Genomic DNA, 22,712 nt, shown 5'->3' on the forward strand with positions numbered 1-22,712 from the left:
GGCGAAAAAAAATTGTAAAGATAAATGATGCAGGGGTCTTGGGGGCAGAGAAGTCTGCAGGAGGACTAAGGGGGCCCATCCACATTGAGGACATTCCTCCGGCAGAAATCTGCTTGCAGCAGTCCAATAGTTTTCAATGGTTTCCTGACGCTCTGTGCATACTGTGGAAACGCCAAAGTGGAATTCCCCCCCCAGCAGAATGGAATTACACCCAAAGAACGAACATGAGAGTCATTATACAATTGTGTATTCTCCTGACAATGCCCCATCAGAGCTGGATTCACTTGCAATTTCTGCAGGGATGATGGGTGATAATATACCCAAATCTGTGGCTCTCCAACTGGTAGAAAACTACAACTCCCATAATGCCTGAATCTTTGCATGCATGATGGAAGTTTTGCAACAGCTGGAGAGCCACCTAAACCGAGGTGATTTTAGAGTATGCAGCCCATTTTATTTTAATGGGTGTCTGACTGCTGCGACCCCCACTGAAAAATATAAAAGGGCTGCATAGTCTAATATCCCCGGGCCTATTTTTTGCTCCCAGTCTGGAAGTAAGGGTATTACAGGTATTTCACAACCTTTAACTCTACAGTGGTTTCACAACTACATCTCCCATCATACTCTTCTGCCTGCATAATGAGAGTTGTAGTTTTGCAACAGCTGGAGAGTTCACATGGGGGAGGGGTGGGGGGGGTCAGGCATAGTGGCATAGTTTATATGGGTGGGAGACATCATGGTACAGTTCATATGGGGGAGGAAGGCATTGTAGCACAGTTCATATAGGGGGCAGGCTTAAATGGCAGTACTATACTAAGAAACAGGGTGTATGGCAGTGTTATATCAGAGGCATGTGGTAGTATTATACCAGGGGCACAGTGTGTGACAGTATTATACCAGGGGCACAGTGTGTGACAATATTATACCAGGGGCAGTGTGTGGCACTTGGAGAACGATTAAGACTTAATAAATAATGGATTACAACAGGCAGCACCTATTTCTGGCATGCCACTGCGGCCACAAGCTGTGAACCAGGTTTTAGCATTTAGCTCGGACCTTCACCGAATGGCAGACCTGGATAAGCGGACCCCTACTAAAAGTAGTTGAGTACCACTGATCTAGAGCAACATGAGTATGATCAGAGTATGAGACAGTTGCAGTTGTTAGTAAGTTCCCCAAATATAGTGAAATACAAACTTTAAGGGTTTGGATAGTGGAGTGCTAAATGTTATTTTCTTTTCAGGAGTGACCTCTAATCACATTCCAATGGCCGTTTTATTCTAGCTAATGGACGTGTTTGCACACTTTAAAATGCAGATTATTTTACTGAATAAATAAAACTTCTGGCTCGGAGTGCATGCTTTTTTTTTTTTTTACACTTTGCAAGGGTTCCAATAATGGCATGTAACCTGGTAGACACGCATAGCATCACAATCTCCCGATTTGCTTCACATGAATTATTTCTTTTAGATTTTCTTCCTTTTTCTTACATCTATGCACCTGATTGAAACAGGAATTTCTTGTGCTTAACTCAATATTTTAGTGTAGCAATATGTAACCTGCCAACCACCAAGCAAATGATTCATTGTGGAACCAAAACATTGGCTGCGTATTTTTTTTAAATGTCTAATAAAGATATATCTAGGTCAGCATGGTTCAGTAGTTAGCACGGGTGCCTTGCAATACTGGGTTCCTTGATCCAAATCCAATCATAGGCAATATTTTCACCAAATTTGTATGTTCAATACACTATTCCCTCTTTAATTCCTGAAATAAATAACATGTATGCATTAATGCAAGTTCAGTAAAGTCTGGTTTGGATGGATTACCATGCTACCACACCGATGTAGAGAATTATTTCATGTGCTATGCCGGTTGAAGGGATGGTGGGTTTCAGTGTTTGGTTAATCTGTAATAGATACAATGGCCCTGATTTACAATTGTAAACCCGACATGCTTTGTCTGGTTGTGCGCCAGATGTGAAAAAAAGGGACCTGACTAACTCTCCATTTTACTGTGAAAACCCTGAAAGGGGGCATGGCTGCTGGGAAAAATGGGCATGGTTGCCAAAAAGGGGGCATGTCCCCGACATTTTCACAAAAAAACCCAACATATTTACTAAGGTTTCCACAGAAAATGTAGTGGATTTGAGCTGAGGAAAACCAGACAGATCAGAGCATGTGTAAAAAAAGCTAAATGTAGAGAAACCTTGGAAAATACAGTAGAAAAACTGAAGGGAATTAAAACCCACAAAGAAAACTACACTCCTCTCTTAGTAAATCAGAGCCAAGGTCACTGACACACAACCGGACTATCCTTATCCAATGGACTGCATAAAGCATAACTCAGATGATGCTCCGGCAGCAGGAGTTCAGTTTATCCCCTTAAGGACCAAACGTTTTTCCACTTTTGTTTTTTCCTCATCACCTTTTAAAAATCAATCCTTTCAATTTTGAACATAAAAATCCATATGATGGATTATTTTTTGTGCCACCAATTCTACTTTGTAATTAAATCAGTCATTTTACCAAAAAACAACTACAGCGAAACAAAAATTTTAAAATTAATACGTTTAAAATGGTCATCTTCTGACCCCTAGAACCTTTTTATTTTTCCGCAAACAGGGCGGTGTGAGGACGTATTTTTTGCGCCGGTATCAAGTTTTTATCTGTATTTTTTGATCTGACTTTTTGATCGCTTTTTATTCATTATTTTATGGTATAAAAAGTGACCAAAATGACACTATTTTGGACTATGGAATTTTTTTGTGTGTACGCCATTGACCGTGCGGTTTAATGAATGATATATTTTTATAGTTTGGACATTTACACATGGGGCGATACCACACACGTATTTTTATTTACACAGTTTTTTTTAAATGGGAAAAGGGGGGTGATTTAGACTTTTATTTGGGAAGGGGTTAAATCATCTTTATTAACTTTTTTTTGCAATGTTATAGCCCTCATAGGGGACTAAAACATGCAGTACATTGATTCAATACACTGATCATTGCATTGCATTGCATTGCAAGAGGTTAAGGTTAAAATAGGCTTGGTTAAGCTATGCATCTTTCCTGTTTATTCACATTGAACTAGGTACTCATCCACATGTCCTAGTTATACCAGTGGGAATACCATATATAATGACTGTATGAGACTGAGTACTAACACTTTGGCCCTCATTTACTAAGAAAATCGGGTTGTAAGTCTATCTTGCTTTCTTACCCGACTGCTTTTTTCCCCTGGTATTTATTATTATGTCGAATCCTGTTTGTCGCACGTGGGTTTTGTTGGTTTTGGTTTCCAACTCCTCTGAGCTGTCGGGAAAAAATCCACAACAATACAACAAATTCAGGTTGGAAACCTTAAACCTTTTCGGGTTTGGGAGAATCCACATCGGGTCCGTCGGGAAAAAATGTTGCATCGTGTCGCAGACTTGCGCACGATGTCTGCGACATGGCGCAGACAAAGATGCGACAAAAAAACCCGACAAAAGAGGTCGGGTTTAGAATAGTAAATGAGGGCCATTGTTTATTAAATAAGGGAAAAAGAAATATAAGTTGCTTAGTTGGTTCCAAAGGGTGAAGCACTCAGTCTGTAAAAATGTCAGATTACATTGCATATTTGCTGCAGTGTTTTACCTCTTATGAAGCATTTGCATACATACCTTGATATTTCCTTTGTGCCAGAAAACATCAGTTTTTTTTCTGGGATAGGGAAGTATTTTTAATACATTGACATAAGTGACATGTTATTTATTCTTTACATATTGAATGGGCTTATCCATGCACAAAACCACAACAGAATATATTGTCATCAAAGTAATGATATGTGAAGAAATCTACAGCTACCCTTAGAAATTCTGTCCCATGTTTCACTGCAATTTTTTTTTTTGTGTAGAAGAATACACCATGTGCTCATAACCCTAATGTAGAGAAGACAAAAAAAACCTCAATAGCACTACTTAATCGTGTGTAAAAGAAACAGAGTCCGGCACTGATTAAGTGGAGATAGGCTAGCACTCGAGCGCAGGTGTGGAGATAATACAGCCAAATGGGGGTGCTCAGTCCAAATAGCAGAGGATATTGTACAAACAGTCCATGTAGAAAATGAGACGACACTCACCCAGGTAGTTGCTGATGAATATTCTTTATTCCATATAGGAAATCAAGCGGGGATGTGCAGTGTCAGACAGGTATCACGGGAAGGACGCAGGAGTCCACAGGAGTTGCCATCACGCTGTGGACTCCTGCGTCCTTGCTGTGATACCTGCTTGACACTGCACCTCCCCGCTTGATTTCCTATATGGAATAAAGAATATTCATCAGCAACTACCTGGGTGAGTGCCGTCTCATTTTCTACATGGACTGTTAGTACTACTTAATAATAACTTAATTACTTAACTTTAATTTACTTTTCTTTAATCTGTTGCTGTTCTGCAATAAACATTATGAAAAAAACTATAGTTCAGTACTTTCTACACATTTCCCAGAAATATTTTTTTTGGACCCGTTTGTCTTATGCAACTGACAACAAAAAATGTGGTCTCAAACAGCTGGAGGTGCTCAACCCCCAAATGCAGTTGTGCATTTATACTGGGGGAGCAGATCCTGCCCTTGTAGTCTGTTGCTAGGGGCGATCCCCAGCATAAAAATGCATACAATGGAGGATGCCTGCAGCGGACAACAAGTGCCACAATAGAATCCTACACCAGATAGAGGGTGTGGATGTGTAACAATTAGAATATAATACAGGAATATGGGTGCACTACTGTGGTAGATGTATACAATGACATTGGCTATCTCTCAACACTGATGTTAAAATTGAGACATTCGCCAGTATATCCACATATGAAGGACACACCAGAGCCCGCACACCAAAGCCAAGGTTTCTCAAATGGCGCGGGACCTAACGCTAATCCTACCTGTGCGTGATAAGCAAAACAGGGGCCAGTGGGCAATTATGGCAGCATTTGGTCGACTCACAGCCTGCTCCCAGGTACCCTCCAGCGTGACTGAGCACACATAAAATGGGAGGGGGGAGGCAAGCTGCAAGCCCCACCTGAGTTGGCCAATATAGGTGCATGGCCTCACAGGTGCTACCCTAATGCTGCCTGGAAGATATTCAAGGCGCATTAACTATGGAGTTTACCCACCTCCAAGGGCAGGATCTGCTCCCCCAGTATTAATGCACAACCGCATTTGGGGTTGAGCACCTCCAGCCGTTTGAGACCACATTTTTTGTTGTTTGTTTAAATTTTATACTTGGAGGTGTGTAAACCCCATAGTTAATGCGCCTTGAATATCTTCAAGGCAGCATTAGGGTAGCACCTGTGAGGCCATGCACCTATATTAGCCAACTCAGGTGGGGCTTGCAGCTTGCCTCCCCCTCCCATTGTTTGTGTGCTCAGTCACGCTGGAGGATACCTGGGAGCAGGCTGTGAGTCGACCGAATGCTGCCGTAATTGCCCACTGGCCACTGTTTTGCTTATCACGCACAGGTAGGATGAGCATTAGGTCCCACGCCATTTTGAGAAACCTTGGCGTTGGTGTGCAGGCTCTGGTATGTCCTTCATATGAGGATATGAAGCAGCAAGAGGACCGTGAGGCAGATACCGGAGCAACGGGGGAACGTAGGAAATTTTGTTTATTTTTACAGCCCAGGCACAAGAATATGTAAAATTCATGCAATACAGATGTCCTTTAAAGGCTGCATTTTAAGCATTAATCTACTGCAGGAGGACAAGCCCATCCACATTTCCATCTTAAACCATGTATTACTTTGCCAGGTTTCATACCTAAAAAAAAAAATTTTTGAGGATTGTATGATTGATTGGCTATTTAACCGATATTTATTGAAACAGATGTGGACAAAATTGCAGGCACTCTTCCGTTTAAAAGAAAAACCCACAATACTCCCTAAAAAATAACTTAAAACTGACAAAAGTAATAAATAAAAATTTACTGAAAACTGATGAAAATCAGACATTTATTTTGAATTGTGGTTCAACAGAATTATTTTAAAAAACAAAATAATGAAACTGTCCCGGACAGAAATGATGGTATCCTTAGAACAGATAAATAATTTGACAATGGAGACATGTTTACAATAGGGACTAAGGGGGGATATTTAATCAAAACCGCTGTAATGAAAAAAAGTTGCCCATAGCAACCAATCAGATCGCTTCTTTCATTTTAGAGGCCCTGTTAAAAAGAAAGAAGCGCGCTGATTGGTTGCTATGGGCAACTTTTCCTCTAGAAAGGTTTTGACAAATCTCCCCCTAAGTTTACCAAGGTGCATCCCGCAAGTAGCAGCACAGGTGTCTTGTATTTTGTAATCAGTCAGTCGCCTATTTACAGGGTGAAAAGTAGTCGCTGTGCTGTTTGGTATCATGGTGTGTACCACATTTTACATGGACCACAGAAAGCCAAGGAGAGGGTCTCAGGAGGTTTAAAGGAAACTAGACAAGCATAGTAGGGTAAGGTAACAGCTATTACTGTAGCTGCACATATTAGAAATTTAAGGTCCACGAGAGTCTGTAGCCAACCTCCTTGGATGTGGCAACAAGTGAAATACTGATGACAAATCATGATGATGGATGATACGAAAGTAACCAAAAAGCTCAGAACAACTGAACTCTAAAAGGTCAAGGTACATCAGTGTCAGATCACACCATCCCTTGCTGTTTGAGCCAAAGTGGACTTAATGGAAGACTACCAAGGAGGACAACACTTCTATAATAAAGACTGTAATTTGCCAAAAAGCATATTGACAAACCACAAAGCTTCTGGCAGAATGTCCCTTGGACAGATAATCTAAGACTGGGGATTTTTTTGGCAAGCGACATCAGCTCTATGGTTGCAGATGAAAAAATGACACATACAAAGAAAAGAACACTGTACTTAGTCTCAAGCATGGGAGGCGGCTTTGCGCCATCCGGCACAGTATGTCTTGAACCTGAAAAGGGTACAATGATATCAAGACTATCAAGGGATTCTGGAGCAAAATGTGCTGCCCAGTGCCAGGAAGGTTATAGTTATGGGTCATCCAACAGGATAATGAACCAAAAGACAGATAAAAGCACAATAGCAGCTATTCTGAAGATGCCTTAAAATGAGGTTGGGTGTAAATACTACTAAACATCTGTGGAAGGAGCTGAAATATGCAGTTTGGAGAAGGCACCCTTCACACTCAAGACAGCAGCATAGTTTGCTTATGAGTAATAAGCCAAGATACCTAGAGACAAGTGCAGAAGTCAGAATATTCAATTTAGGTTACCATAAATTTTGTCCAGGAGAGCTTCATAATTTTCTTTATATATTTCTGTTGAACCGCAAGTCAATAGCAATGTCTGATTTTTAGCAGTTAATTTTCAGTAATTTTTTTTTTTTTTTTACTTTTGTCAGTTTTTATAACAGGAACCATTATGGATTGTTCTGTCTTTAATGGAAGGTTACCAACAACTTTGCCCATGACTGTTTCCCCTAGGGAAGAATACAGTAATGCTGAACAGTTTTATGAATGAGATATATTATATATATATATATATATATATATATATATATATATATATATATATATATATATATATATATATAAACATACATACATACATACACACACACATACATATAAACACATTTCTTAATGGTCTTAAAACAAATACTAGTAGGATTCTGTCATCCCAGAGTTAACTGCCTGCTAATTTGGATGCCTCTAAGTCACAGTTTACACTGATGTATGTTTAAGCTAATATTTAAAAATGAATAATTATTTTATAAATATATATAATTCCCCCTCCACTTTCTTGCACTGTTACCAAGGCAATACATATAGCCCTTTCCCATTAAGCTTGAAAGTTTAATTACATCCTTGCCTGGAGCATCAAACTCACCCCCAGTAAGGAGTATCCATCAACCTTTGATGTGGATGCCAAGGGGAAATAAATTTAAGAAGCCCACTGAAATAACATTGAATTTCAGATTCTGCAGTATGAAATGCTTCAGCTGGATGGAGTTGTCTTTAATTAAAGGAGTACTGTGGTGCAAAAAAAAAAAAAAAAAAAAAAAATGTATTCTCCTATCCAAAGGATAGGGGATAAGTGATCTCCACAATCTACTGCCCAGTGCCCAGCTATTCCCATGAACAGAGCGGTGATGAACCCCCACACAAAGCAGTTACAGACATGACTCCTTCATCCATCTGTAAGAAAGAGCCAGAGATACAGTGCTCCTGTATCTCTGGCTTTCCTTTAGAGATACATGGAGGGGGTAAGTTGACCACCACTTGGTGCAGGGGTTGCCAGTCTCCTTGCACAAAGCTGAGATCACTGTGCACAAGGAGAGCTGGGCACCGTGCAGGAGATCGTGGTGGGTCCCAGCTGTTGGACCCTGTGTTCAGACACTTATCTATCCTTTGGATAGGGGATACATTTTTAAACATTTAACATTCTATTGCGCACCAAGAATCACTTTACTACCTGTGCCACGTTAAGTGGCATACTTTTGGTTTCAGTAGTAGTGTCAGGCCCAAGGCCTGATTATTAAAATCCTATATGTGTATTATAAATTATAACTGCGTTTGATGGATCATTCAAGACATGGGTGAGAGATCATTCAGACTATTGGGGGTCTGGCTGTTTGTTTACATCTCCTTTGAAGTCAAAGGCTTTTTAGAAGTCATGCACTCTGATCCCATCATATAATCAAACAGATAAGGGGCCAGGAAGAGGAGACCCCCTGGTGGGATCAGAGGGGAGGGGGGAATGGAGTCTCCCTCCAAAAAGGCAGATATATAATATTTGTGATCGGGGCTCCATACGTGTACTAGTGACAGGAAAGATTGCCTACATACCTATACAAGATGTTACCCTAGCATAGCGGTCTGAGTTGTGCCATAACCGCGCAATGAGGGCACGCCTATAGAGGGCATGCACTATAGTGAAGGAATAAGATAAGGGCGGGTTGGGAGGGTTCCACAAACGACACGTGCTCCGCCCCTGTAGGAGAGGGGGAAGTTAAATACACACGCCCTCACCTGTTCCCAATAAGCCCCACCTGGAATTGCAGGGAGCGATAATTACTTCCGCCCCTCGCACAAATACAGCCCATCAGGCTTTATACTTAATGCTAGACTCCGGGTGTTCAAGGCTGTGCCACAAGCTGACAAGACCATCCTAAGAACAGCACTCTCATGGACTCTCACTGACAAGGACGGCTATATCATCATGCTGTAAGAACTTCATCTTTTGTTTTCTGAACTCACCTTGCTAAACTCATATTTTTGTACCTGTATGTCATTTGTTTCTGTGTGTGTGTATATATGTGTATATATATATATATATATATATATATATATATAGCACTGTGATACCTTTTATCAGATTAAATGTTTAATCAGCTCTGGTCTTTGAAATATATGAGCTCACCTTTCTGAAGGCAGCTCTGGTGGAAACACATTTATCTAAGGGTTAATTTGGTGACTTGCTGGGACTAGTAGTGGATACCCAAAGGTCTGGCAGCTTTAACCCTTGCACCATCACACTCTGTCTTGGCTGGACCGATAGGGAGTGATCGTGACAACTGGTGGCAGCGTCGGGATATATTTAGAGATTTTTAGTACTTGCTGGATTTTACCTGTAAGGAAATCTTAGCACTAAAAAGAAATTGCATACATATTCTTGTGTGTAAATTCCAAAGACAGAGCTCAGTGCTGGTTTAAAAGACATACAAAAAGAGTGCAAGACAGTTCTGTCCTCCCGATCTCCTGTTTTACCTCCTCTGTCTCATCTCGGAAATATGGAGGCATAGCGCAAGCAGTCCAAGCCTGCACTGGAGCTAATGTGCCAAGAAAAGGACATCCCTACTGCAGAAAAGAACAAGGAACAACTTATTGCTGATCTTGTGGAGTATGATGCCCATGCAGAAGAGCTGAGTGACATGAGAAAGTCCTACAGCTGGAACTGCCATCCAAGTACTGATATCTCCTGGGGAATACAACATTACTCCCCCATCAGGACACACTCTCTAATGTCTTGGCTGGACCGATAGGGTGTGATCGTGACAAGTAGCATATGAGAGAAATGAGTATGGTCAACCAATAGTGCTGCACCAACACAGATTTCTCCTACAGACACTAGTGTGAATATGTGTGTCAGTTAGGCCACAATTGTTACTAAGCAAGCTTGAGATTTTCCAGGTATGCAGTATATCTTGGTTGCCTTTTGATAAGACTATGATGCCCACTGCCTAGCAGTTGAGGGAACTGTTTACCTTATCTTTATAAAACTATGTAATGTGTTACTGAGTTTACAGTATTCTCAGTTTTGCTTATTCAAATTTTTATAATACTGTACTGATGCAGTGAGCAATCACTTTCTCTGTAGATTTCTTGGTTACGGTCTAAAGAACAGAGAAAAATCCAAAAAGCATGTGTTTTGCACACAGGAAAAGAACCCTTCACAAACCCAAAATACATGTTTTTCTCAATCACTGCATATACATGAACGTTCAGCACGGTGGAATGTTCATATATAAGCTGCTGCCATCATGTGACAGGGGAGAACTGGTAGCCTGCCATACATTTTAGGGTGTTGGCTGAACCTGCAGAAGTCAGGTGTTTTTGCAAACTTTTGTCTATGGGAACCTTTAGTGTACACAAAAGAAAAGGGGGGGATATTTATCAAAACCTGTCCAGAGGAAAAGTTGCCCATAGCAACCAATCAGATCGCTTCTTTCATCTTTCACAGGCCTTTTCAAAAATGAAAGAAGCAATCTGATTGGTTGCTATGGGCAACTCAGCAACTTTTCCTCTGGATAGGTTTTGATAAATCTCCCCCAAGGTCTTTGTGTAAGCCACACAGTTGGTCACTTAGAAACAAAATGTCTGACCCAAGAGCAGAGACTGGACCTTAATTTTAGTTCAGGACAATTTATAAATATACTTTAAAATGACAGGGATAACTGCCACTCAAAATTGGTATGACAATGACCAAGCTGATTAAAATCACCTGTTTTAAACTAATTTTATTAAGCTTCAACACAGGAAGGAGAGCATGTCTGATATAAAATCACATAAGTTATACATGCCACATCAATGGTCATTACCAAGAAAGTGTACAGGTTACAAAAGTAATACAGAGAAAACAAACATTGTGAGAAAAAAAAAAAATAATCAGTTTTCACAATACTAGAGAGTAAAGAGAAATTAGGTATAAGGGGTAATGCTGGGAAGTAGGACCCGATCTAGAATGCTACAGACTGTAAATGTATTGTCTTTAGCTACAAAATAAAGTTCTGTTTGTGATAAAACGATGGTCAGGTTAGAGTACAGGGGCCTCCTAAGTGTGTTTCAATCCTGCCTTTTGATGTGAAATGACACACTGCCCCAACTGCTAGGAGCCATCACATAGGATAGTCAGACACCCATAGTAGTGATAATATACTAACAGCACACTGATATGTGCAGGACATCAATATTCAAATGAAAGAAATACTTTAGGCATGTTCTCTGGCACACAGTATATTTAAGAACACAAGAGGGAATATTCTAGGACAGCCTTGGCTATATGAGCAGGAGTCAACTACTTCCTAGTAAGACAAAGAAATAGCTGGTACTACTATAGTATTGATCACTGGTGACATCCTGCAGCCACTTTCCATGGAGCTGCTGGTGGTGCTCTGCCACAAAAGCAATAGTCTTAGCAATCCAAAAATATGTAGAAAAAAAAAACAAAATGGTGGCACGAACTTCAATAATATCCAATAATGTTTATTCATGGAGTTGTGGGAAGAGAGATCACCAGGTGCGTCCCACTGGCATGAAGCAACGATGTTTCACAATGGCTTCTTCCTGCTCCCTCACTTCCTAGTGAGAACCTTCTCATTGTTTGAAGAGTCAAAGTGTATATATACAGCTTGCTCCATATTAATGTCTATGCATTTAGAATGCGATGTCTTACACACTCTTGTCAGTGTAGTGTGTGCATGTCTCTGAATACTTTCATCCATATAGCAAAAATGTGCAATTGTTCAATATATTGTATGGGTTTAAGTCAATGTTTCTTGTAGGAATGTTCTTGTACTTTGTAGAACTCTAAACATTGTACTTTATATAACTGTTGAATTACTGTGGCTCGGTACAATCTTTGATATAGGTTTGGAATTTAGCGCAGCATTGGGAGAAACTGGTCATATGAGAGCTAATTCCGCCAGCAAACATGTTTGGTCAGACACGCAAAACATAATAGGTGGATATTCTTACCAGAATCTTTATTACCTTCAGGGGGTGTGACAAAAAGGAATTAGTTGTCTAGCACAGCCGCTAGTTTAGAAGGGTGTGGAACATAATATTGTAACACTGTCCATAACTTCAGCCTCAGACTGCTCAGTACGATTATTAGATTTGCAAGTTGATACTAAACAAACATGAGACCCTGAAATCCTGATATTTCTACATGAAGTGTGGCTGATGCCCTTAAAAGAAGCAACCCCAAAAAGGTGCATGTTCTTACAACCCAACCTATTTACTATTGCATCCACAGAAAATTCTGTGAATAGATGTCTGGAAATCTCCACAAAGAAAAAGCTGGTAAAAAAACAGTGGTAAATAGAGTGAAATTCTGAAAGTCAAACATTTTACACTAATAAAACTCCAACATTGTTAGAAAATCACAGCTAATAAGTTAATATTGAACAAGGTGTCAGGTTTTTTGTGAGACCGGCAGACCAACAATTTAACTTTCCAATGTGTACAATCAGGAAAAATAAGGTATAAGACTTCTAGTAAGTCTGGTCTTTACATATTATTCCTACAGCAGCACACAGAGGGTTAAAACATTTATTTTCCCTACCAGACAGAATAGCATATTTAAGCAATAACACAAATCTAATTGGAGCCCAATGGGGGCATATTAACATCGAGACCAGAAAAAAAAAAAAAGTTTAAAAAAAAAATCATTTGTTCTACGGACTTGGATCTTGGCACCTTAGATAAGCCGGTCACTGCTTGTAAATCTTTGTGCCAAGGGTGCCCTTGTACCATTTCAGAGGTTTACAAAGCTGTGACCAATTTGGTGTTGGTATGTTGTTGAGGATGACCTGGACTGGGCTTGAGACTTCCAGGTCTTCTTTTGGCTTAGTCACTTCCATCCTGGCTGGTGTGTTAAGTTGTGTCCTGCTTATGTCACAAGGGAAAAGAACCAACCCCAAGAGTCATCCTCCTACAGCTTCTGGCAGCATAGTATTTTCAGGAACTGGGGCAGTGATGGCCTAATAAGCCCTCTCTGTCAAAACAACTTCTCTGCTGGATTTAGGTATGCAGGGAGGCTGATGCCTCTTAATGCATAGTTATGCAAGTCCTCTATGCATGGAATGGATAACAAGTCTGCATCAGGTAAAAGGAGACATAGGCAGTGCAGATGTACACAACCTATACCAGACGAGGAATTCCGAGACGAGAATGCACCACCTCTGCAGAAAAGGGTGGAGTATAAAAATAGCAATTTACCTAATGAGACCAACCTATTCACATGGCAGGATTCCAGCAATCCGAAGCCATCAGCTTGACATCACATTGCAAGCAGTTTTGATGGATTTTCTTATCCAAAGTGTGTTTTTTATTTTTATTTTTTTTTGTTTTTTTAAGTGAAATATCATGAGGCAAAAACTTTACCCATAATCACAATTGATGTATTTTATGAAGATTTGAAGTCTTTAGGATGTGGTTCCTCCGATTTTTTTTTTTTACTGCATTTTAGATGTGGAAGCTGCAATTTTCCAAAATCCTTTGGAAACATTTTTACAGCAACTTGAATATTTTCTGTAGAATAGCACCTTTGCAGCGATTTTGAGAAAATCACAGCAGAAAAGGGAAACGCACACAAAGAAATGTAATGTGTGAACAAAGACTCAATAGAGGTGTATATCTATGATCTATCCTGACCCCCATACAGATAGCAGCAGTATACAGATTGGGGATGGGTCTGAAAGCTAGCAGGAATAATTGAATAGGTGATGTAATCTTGCAGTTTACAGGAAGTCAGCTGACAGGACAGACCACTTCCTCTGACACGTTTAGCAGGGAGATATTCTGTGAATCAAACTGGTGATCAAATACCCCAGTTAGAGTAATGAAACTGAACTAAATGGAAACTAATAGCGTTGTGCTAATAGTGATGGCGAGTGCATGACATGGGCAAAACAAAAACCTGGAGCACTTTAAGTGTGTAAGAGGGAGAAGATAGAGGGTAGTGAAGACACTGCAGCCACTAGGGGCACGAGTATACCCATTAGATATACCCCAACACAGGCTTGTATTCACAAGTTTAATATCAGAGGTTGGCATGCACACAATAGATGTTCATTCTGTACACAGATTGACTACACCATAAACAAGGGGGCTCAACATGTTCATTGAACAGTGGAAAATAAGTTACTGCCAGGCACTTTTGTGAAAAAGCATAAGTTTTTTTCACCTGCTGTTCCTGCTCCTTATTACTATACTTCCATTATTCTTTCACACCAATTTCCCAACTTTGTTTCCTTTAGGTTGATCTCTCTCTATTTTTTTTTTTTTAGGGGTTTGGTCTCAAGGGGATGGCCTTTCTTATTTTTTTACTAGTCTTATAAGGCTGCTTCAAACTGCAAGACAGGACAATGGAGTTCACAGCTTAAATGGTGACAAAAAAAGAAAAAAAACACATGAAAACACAATTTGTAGGTGAAGCAGTCAGCACAGTCAAACTACAACTACCATCCACCATTGAAGTAACATCCAGCACAGGTGGAATCCACTTTGATCGCTGCAGTGCCCAAATCCCCAGGAGGATAACAAATGGTATGAGTCCGTACACAGATGATATGGAGGAACTCAGACAGATCTGTAAAGCAGTGACTTCTTTATTTTCCGTGCATAAACAGTTGCAGGGAACCCAGACGGACACAGAAAAAAAAAAAATACAGTTACAGGCGTTCAATGCCTGACTCAGCGCTTATTCAGACCACACCTACTCTGACATGTAATGGCACAGGAACTATTTACCAGTCCATCCATGTCAGAGCATGGGTGTTGACAAATAAGTGCGGGGAAGAGGGGGGGGAATAAACACTAAGACCAAACTTGTGGGACTACTTTACGCTAAATGTATACAATTTAAATCCATCATTAGATCTTCAGGCATTGTCTGCAAAAGCCACTTGTTTTCTTGGTGCAGGAAAGCCTTACATCAATCCATGCAATCGCTCCCACCCACTCATTCTATACCTAGAAAAAAATAAAACCATTTTGTAATAGAAAATGATCCCCACCATGCACCTCAAGGGTTTTTTTTTCATAAATTTTTTTTTCCTCAAAAAGGATCAATTTGCTTGCGGCAGCAGCAAGCATCATTGCACCCTCACAGGGGTTTTATAAACCCTTTTAAAACATTAATATCAATACCTACCACAAATTTCTCTTAAAACTGGTAGTGTTCCAGTTTCAAACTGTGGAATAAAATCCAGAAACTGGAGTTCATAGCAGCCTGAATTCTGTATGTAAAGTGAAAGGTGCAAGCTGTCATAAAACAGCATATCTGCTGAGGAGCTTTATTAGGAGACACCTGTCTTTTCACAATGGTAGCTTCCCTGTATATAAATAACATGTATGACCCTGGAATGCCGTATGTAAAATCAAGCAAGTTGTATGTGGATTCCATAAAAGAATGGAAAAAAAAAGGAAAAATGTAGTCTGTGGCGCTAGACTAGTAAGAAAGGATTCCAAAAAAGGCCAACGTTTTAGGGTGTCCTTAACAGTGTCAAAAGTATATAGAAAATGGTGCAATCAAGGGAAGAATGAAAGACATCCAACAAAAGGGTGTCCTGTGGAGTATGAGTCGAGGAGTCGGAGTTGGACGAAATTTTGGGTACTCTGAGCCGGCAAACAATGCACCGACTCCTACTAAATTTAGATTGGAATAAAAAAATAAAATAAAAGTAAGTTTAAATGTGCCAATTCACAAAAAGTTATAATTAATGACTTCGACTGTAAGAATAAAGACCAATGCATGCAGTGCCTCACGTAACCGCAAAACGAACACGTTAAGTGACCGTGAAGAAGCTTTTCATGTGCTTCACTATATGGCACGCAACGCACAATTAGGAGCAGCAATACTGCTGATACACGGAACCCATGGGTAACCTAGCCTCTCACTGATAAGGGATTAAGTAAATGTTTTTTGCAGCACTAGAGACATTTTTATAAGTGAAGGGAATGGAGGGTCAATAGTTCAAGACTGAAGCTGTAAACAATTGGAAAAACTGCTGCAATTCAGCTAAGGCTATAAAAACTTGTAAACTCCGATTGTTAGCTTAAACTTTAAACATGAATATGGGATTCTACTAGGGAATTCATGTTTTATAATAAATGCCCCTTCCTGGATCCTCCCACTGCCCTATCTTCAGCAGCAGATCAGCACACAAAGATAACCTATTAATACAGATGAGTCGGACTGGGGGAGACTGAGTCGGAAGTACAAAAAACTGCGGAGTCGGAACATGTATCTACCGACTCCACAGCCTTGCGAATAAAGGAATCAAAGAAGGGTTTCAAACCATTCTGAAAAACAGGCGTTGGGCACTGCAGCAGAATACAACAAATACTCAAACTAAGGCGTTCTAGAAGCTTGTCATGGGCTTTATAAGCAGATCAATTCAGAACAAAAAGGTACGATGCCAGTGAGTAAAAATGAATTGCATAAGCAGTGAAAAAACATTGCCTGTTAAGAAGAATCCAAATTTCTGTTGCACCGTGCTGATGGGAGGGTCAGAATGAGGTGCAACAGCAAAAGTCGATTAACACTTCCTGTCAGGTGTCAACAGTGTAGGCTGATGGGGTATGTTTTCTTGACACCTAAAACCTGTGACTAGATGTCTGGACAGTAGGGTTCATCTAAGCATTGTAGCCAGACTGTACCAACATGGAAGCTGTTTAACCTATGGCAGAAGGACACTTACAGCATGCAAATTGTCACAAGGCTTGTAAAGTTATGGATTGGTTCCAGGAACATACCAAATTTTTCTTGCTTCCCTGGCCTTGACAGAGTATTATTCTATAAAGAATATATCTGGGAGAAGGTAGAACAGGCTTGTTCAGAGAATATCAGTACCTTCATCAAGTTTGCATCAACTGCAAGAAGCCTCCCTGAGCCAATATTACTTCAGAATGACTAACGCCTAGTGGAATCGATAGCTAAGCATATTGCTGGGGTTCTGAAGGGCAAAGGAGGACCAATGCATAACCCAGATGGGTGTCTTATAAAGCAGCCAGTGCATAAAAGAATACAAATGATGTGCAAGAATTCTTTTAAATGCGCTAGGATGCCACACGCCACACTTTAAACGGGATAGTTAACACAGGCTGTGTTTTAAAATGATAGCTGGAAACCGCTTTAACAAACATGTTCACACTTATAAATGTATAACTAACATGCACCTTCTATAGGGGGAAATTCCAGAAATTCCCTTTAAAGACAGACTGAAAACATCATAAATTAACCATGAAGGGGTATTCCATTTGAACATAAATGTCTGAGAGATGTGGGTCAAGGCTGCAGCAACTAGAAGTAGTCAGGAAGTCCAAAAAAAAAAAAATAAAATAAAATAAAAAACTGGGTACTATGCTGGTTTTGTAACTCCTAAGTTAAGGAAACTGTGGAGCTCATTTGGCTGTTTTAACAAACCGGCTGGAGGGCCCTAGATCTTTAGAAAGTAGTGGGTCTCATAGGTGGGACCCCATCTCTCAGACATCTGTTGTATACTATTCTATAAGTGCCCCTATATTAGGAAAACCCCTTTAAAACACACTTTAAAAACAACATTAATAAAATTATAACAGCTAATGAGTAACATCCAAAACCCTTATTAATAGTTAACATACAACATTTTGTTTCTTAAAAGGTTTATTAAAAATCACAACTTGCATTAGACTGGCAGAACTTTCAGTGGGCGAAACGTATATACCTGCACATTCATTGGAAAAAAAAAAAAAACAACACAAAACAACTTGTAGGAAGATCAAGAAGATCAAGAAGATGCTCTTTCTAGTCTGAAAACTATGAGGGTCCTACTTCAGACCCTAAATATACAGGAAAGTGTGACTTCCTAGATTTCAGTAGTCTTGAGCCATCCTGTGAAATGGGGAAAAAAAGGAAAAAAAAAAAAAAAAAAAAGACAGGCTGAATATTTGAAAACTTAATGAAATTCAACGAGTACATAAAGTAGTCCAACCAGGCCTGCAAGAGCTGTCTTACCATTCAAAAGGCAAATGACAACATAATGCAAGGCATAGCGGTTAACATAGAACTATCTGGTTACAATAAAAACCTTGCCACCACACACTGGGATTTTGGCCAGGTCAATACGACAAAGCTCTTGCAACAGCAAGAAACCGATTAAACTGTAATAAACCACACAAACTGCTAGTTTGTAAATAATTTTGATGGTAAAAATAACAAATGGGAAAAAGCAGTTTCCTTAAGAATAAGGAATCTTTTTTAGGGGTTTTGCTCAGCTTGCAAATGCTTCATAATAAAGAGGCATGAACATGTGAGTCATTAAATTAAATATGTAGTTTTCTGAAACAGAATTTCAACTTATGGCAAATCACTGCCAAGGTTCAAAAAAGTTTACATTGTTGGTGACCAAAGCAAAGCCAAAAGTGCGATTTACAACCAACACCTCCAAGCTCCAAAGAGCCAGAAATCAATCACTTTCTAACACAAGATCCGCAAAATTGTCCTTTGTGTAAGAGCTTCTAGAAATGTGTAGTAACAAAAACTAAATATTAAATCTAAAAGGTAGAAGTAAGGGCTGCACGAAGGCAAACCCAACTGTGCATAGCAGTCGAGAAATTCACAGCTCACAACTTGGCACTGTACAAATGGGCCATTGCCAGTACTAGGCCAAAAAGGCAATGGAAGGATGAAAATGGCAAAAAGCAATATTTCTCAAAATGTTTTTTAAGCAAAAGTATTAAATTGTTATTTTACCATGTCATCCAGTACCACTATCACAAAGCATTCAGAATATAGGCATCTGCCTCATTATTTGGAAAAAGGGGGGGGTGGGTGGGGGGGGCACACAAAATGTGGCACCAAGTGATTGTGTTCTCAAAGGTACACTATTTAAACATGAAAGTTTTTTTTTTTTTTTTTTTTTTAAAGCACATCCCAAACAAGTGTTTTTGTTTAAAGGAAAGGACCATTAACACAGCATGGGGAAAATAAATATACTTAACTATTGGAGTGTTTTGCATGCTTACCTACTTCTTATTTGGAACTTTTTTCTTTGTATTGTACATTTGAATCATTCTTTGACGAAACGCATCAAAGTTTGCAGAATTGCCAGCCTTCTTTTCCTCAGCACCCAGGCCCTCTCCACCAGAGATTGTGCCCCTAAAAAAAGTGGCAAAAGTCGATCCTCATTTAAAAAACATAAAAATGTAACAGCCAGTGAAAGGCTATTTTAACTTTGATAGTAAATAACACAAAATAATTTCCTTTGTAAAGCTGTAGCTTAAGAAATATCAGTTAAATGCAAGTACAGCGCTAAAGATGAAATTCAAGCTAGATAACTACCTGTCAGTGAATTGTAAACAGGGCTTGGATGACTCCCACTATTGGCAAACTGTACACTGGGAGTCCTGGAAATGTCCTCAGATCATAAATCATCATTTGAAAACAATGATGTACGAGCAAGGTGTTGGAGACCCCCACAGTCTAATATGATGGGAAGCCTACATTTACACTACTTAGCAAGCTTAGTAGTATATTTTGTCCTACCATTTTTTACATATCACAGACCAAAGAAGCTGCGAGTCGCCATCCTAAAGTTTCCAAGTATGTTTATGCAGGATCCCAGCAGTATAACAGGCCTCTTGGTGAAGCCATGGCTGTGGGTAGACTACATGATGTGGAATTATCCTAAAAAAATTGTACAGTATAAAATTGTGCAGTAGAGTCGCTATGCAACATACACGTTAATGGGATTTTTGATTCCTGATCCTTGGGAGCCAAGTCCTTCACCTTCTTGCCAGCCCATCTTACTCAACATCTGGAAGCCCACATTCTGTTGGGTAAGCTTTTTATTGGCAAACTCTAAATCCACTGGTTTCTTAAGAGAAAAAAAAAAAGGAAGAAAATAATTAGAATGCATACAGATTGTACAATAGACCACTGAGCACTTTGCTACCACCAGTCAACTGTAGTTGGAGAAAAACACTATCTGGAATCCATCAGTTCAGCAGGTGGGTCTTCATAATTGTTGGCTACATCTGTTCTTATGGTACACATCTGGCTAAGTAGTGCTGTTTTAATACAGATAGTTTGCCAGATAGAGTTGGCTCACAGCCCATAAAGGTATATGTAAATATTACACAAATAAAGCACGATGTGTGGACAAGTCATTCAGTGCACAATAAACATTCATTATCACGGTTTATATTTCTTCAACATGGTTGTAAACATTTAACCCCTAAATGACATTGTGCATAAATGTACCCCCTTGCCATTTGGGACTTATAATTAGAAGTATAGACTGCATACAGTGAGGCAAAAAGTATTTAGCCAGCCACCAATTGTGCAAATTCTATCACTTAAAAAGATGAGAGGCTTGTAATTTTCATCATAGGTATACCTCAACTATGAGAGACATAATGGGGGGAAAAAAAAATCCATAAAATCACATTGTCTGATTTTTTAAAGAATTTGCAAATTATGTATTTGGTCACCTACAAACAAGCAAGATTTCGGGCTCTCACAGTTCTGTAACTTCTTTAAGAGTCTTCTGTCCTCCACTTGTTTCCTGTATTAATGGCAACTGTTTGAGGGTGTGGACAGGTATCTTTTATACTGATAAGTTCAAACAGTCACACTCCAAACTCCACTATGGCCAAGACCAAATAGCTGTCAAAGGACAACAGAAACAAAATTGTAGACCTGCCCCAGGCTGGGAAACTGAATCTGCAATAGGCAAGCAGCTTGGTGTGAAGAAATCAACTGTGGGAGCAATTAGAAAATGGAAGACATACAAGACCACTGATAATCTCCCTCGATCTGGGGCTCCACGTAAGATCGCACCCCGTGGTGTCAAAATGTTCACGGTGAGCAAAAATCCCAGAACCACACAGGGGGACCTAGTGAATGACCTGTAGGGAGCTGGGTACAAAGTAAAAAAAGGCTACCATCATAAACACACTACGCCGCCAGGGACTAAAATCATGCAGTGCCAGACGTGTCCCTTGCTTAAGCCAGTACATGTCCAGGCCCGTCTGAAGTTTGCTAGAGAGAATTTGGATGATCCAGAAGAGGATTGGGAGAATGTCATATGGACAGATGAAACCAAAGTAGAACTTTTTGGTAAAGACTCAATTCGTCATGTTTGGCGGAGAAAGAATGCAGAGTTGCATCCAAAGAACACCATACCCACTGTGAAGCATGGGTGTGGAAACATCATGCTATGAGGCTGTTTTATTACTAATGGACCAGGTCGACTGATCCGTGTAAAAGAAAGAATGAATGGGGCCAGGTATCGTGAGATTTTGAGTGAAAACCTCCTTCCATCAGCAAGAGCATTGAAGATGAAACGTGGCTGAGTCTTTCAGCATGACAATGATCCCAAACACACCACCCGGGTAACGAAGGAGTAGATTCGTAAGAAGCATTTCAAGGTCCTGGAGTGGCCTAGCCAGTCTCCAGATCTCAACTCCATAGAAATCCTTTGGAGGGAGTTGAAAGTCCGTGTTGCCCAGCGACAGCCCCAAAACATCACTGCTCTAGATGAGATCTGTATGGAGGAATAGGGATGTAAGAAAAAAAATCGATTTGCGCGATTATCGCGATTGTTTGTTCGGCGATACTGAATCGATTTTAAAATTCTGAGAATCGATTTTTTTTATAAATTATTATAATTAACATTTACTGTATTTCACTCACTGAGTCATAGTCCTATTTGTCTGTCTTATTTTTTTTATAACACTTAAACTCCTGACCACTAGTTGGCAGTGTACCTGTTATCAGCTCTGTCCCACTCGCAGGCTGCTACCGCGAGACTACAGACTCAGAACAAAACAGGAAGGAGAACGTACGCACTCATAGGACAACTCTCGCGGGACCTTGTTCTTTCTCAGCTAGAATAAGTTTTCCCAAGCTTTTAATAGGGAATATCGCGATATATCGCCAACATGACAGTATCGCGATATATTGCGATATATCGAATCGCCACCCTGGTATCGCGATTCGAATCGAATCGCCAAATTATTGGCGATTCACACCCCTATGGAGGCATGGGCCAAAATACCAGCAACAGTGTGTGAAAACCTTGTGAAGACTAATAGAAAATGTTTGAGCTCTGTCATTGCCAACAAAAAGGCATATAAGAGATGAACTTTTGTTATTGACCAAATAATTATTTTCCACCATAATTTGCAAATAAATTCTTTAAAAATCAGACTGATTTTATGGATTTTTTTTCCTCATTATGTCTCTCATAGTTGAGGTATACCTATGATCAAAATAACCGGCCTCATCGTTTTTAAGTGGGAGAACTTGACCAATTGGTGGCTGACTAAATACTTTTTTTGCTTCACTGTATGTACGCCCTGGAGCATTAAAATGACTATGAAGCAAGCGCAGGTGCTGCACTTGCTTCATAGCGGTGAGCATGAGCTACTAACTGTAGC

At 39.9% G+C, this 22,712-nt stretch overlaps 1 protein-coding gene across 5 annotated transcripts in view; it reads right to left on the reverse strand.

Annotated features, from left to right (window-relative positions):
* Nucleotides 1-22,712, reverse strand: part of SUGP2 (SURP and G-patch domain containing 2) — a 71,557-nt gene that overhangs the window by 20,370 nt on the left and 28,475 nt on the right. For 2 of the 5 annotated variants that reach the window (XM_056518181.1, XM_056518182.1), the window contains exons 9-10: nucleotides 20,010-20,146; nucleotides 19,300-19,428 (exon numbers count right to left, since the gene is read on the reverse strand). The exons of 1 other annotated variant lie outside the window; for it this stretch is intronic. In XM_056518181.1, coding sequence (XP_056374156.1) covers nucleotides 19,300-19,428; nucleotides 20,010-20,146 — 266 coding nt within the window. Of the gene's footprint in view, nucleotides 1-11,013; nucleotides 18,163-19,295; nucleotides 19,429-20,009; nucleotides 20,147-22,712 lie in introns of those variants that run through there. 2 more of the 5 variants (XM_056518183.1, XM_056518185.1) reach the window with 2 other exon arrangements.

The sequence above is a fragment of the Hyla sarda genome, chromosome 1 (genome assembly GCF_029499605.1).
Source record: "Hyla sarda isolate aHylSar1 chromosome 1, aHylSar1.hap1, whole genome shotgun sequence".
Taxonomy (NCBI): domain Eukaryota; kingdom Metazoa; phylum Chordata; class Amphibia; order Anura; family Hylidae; genus Hyla; species Hyla sarda.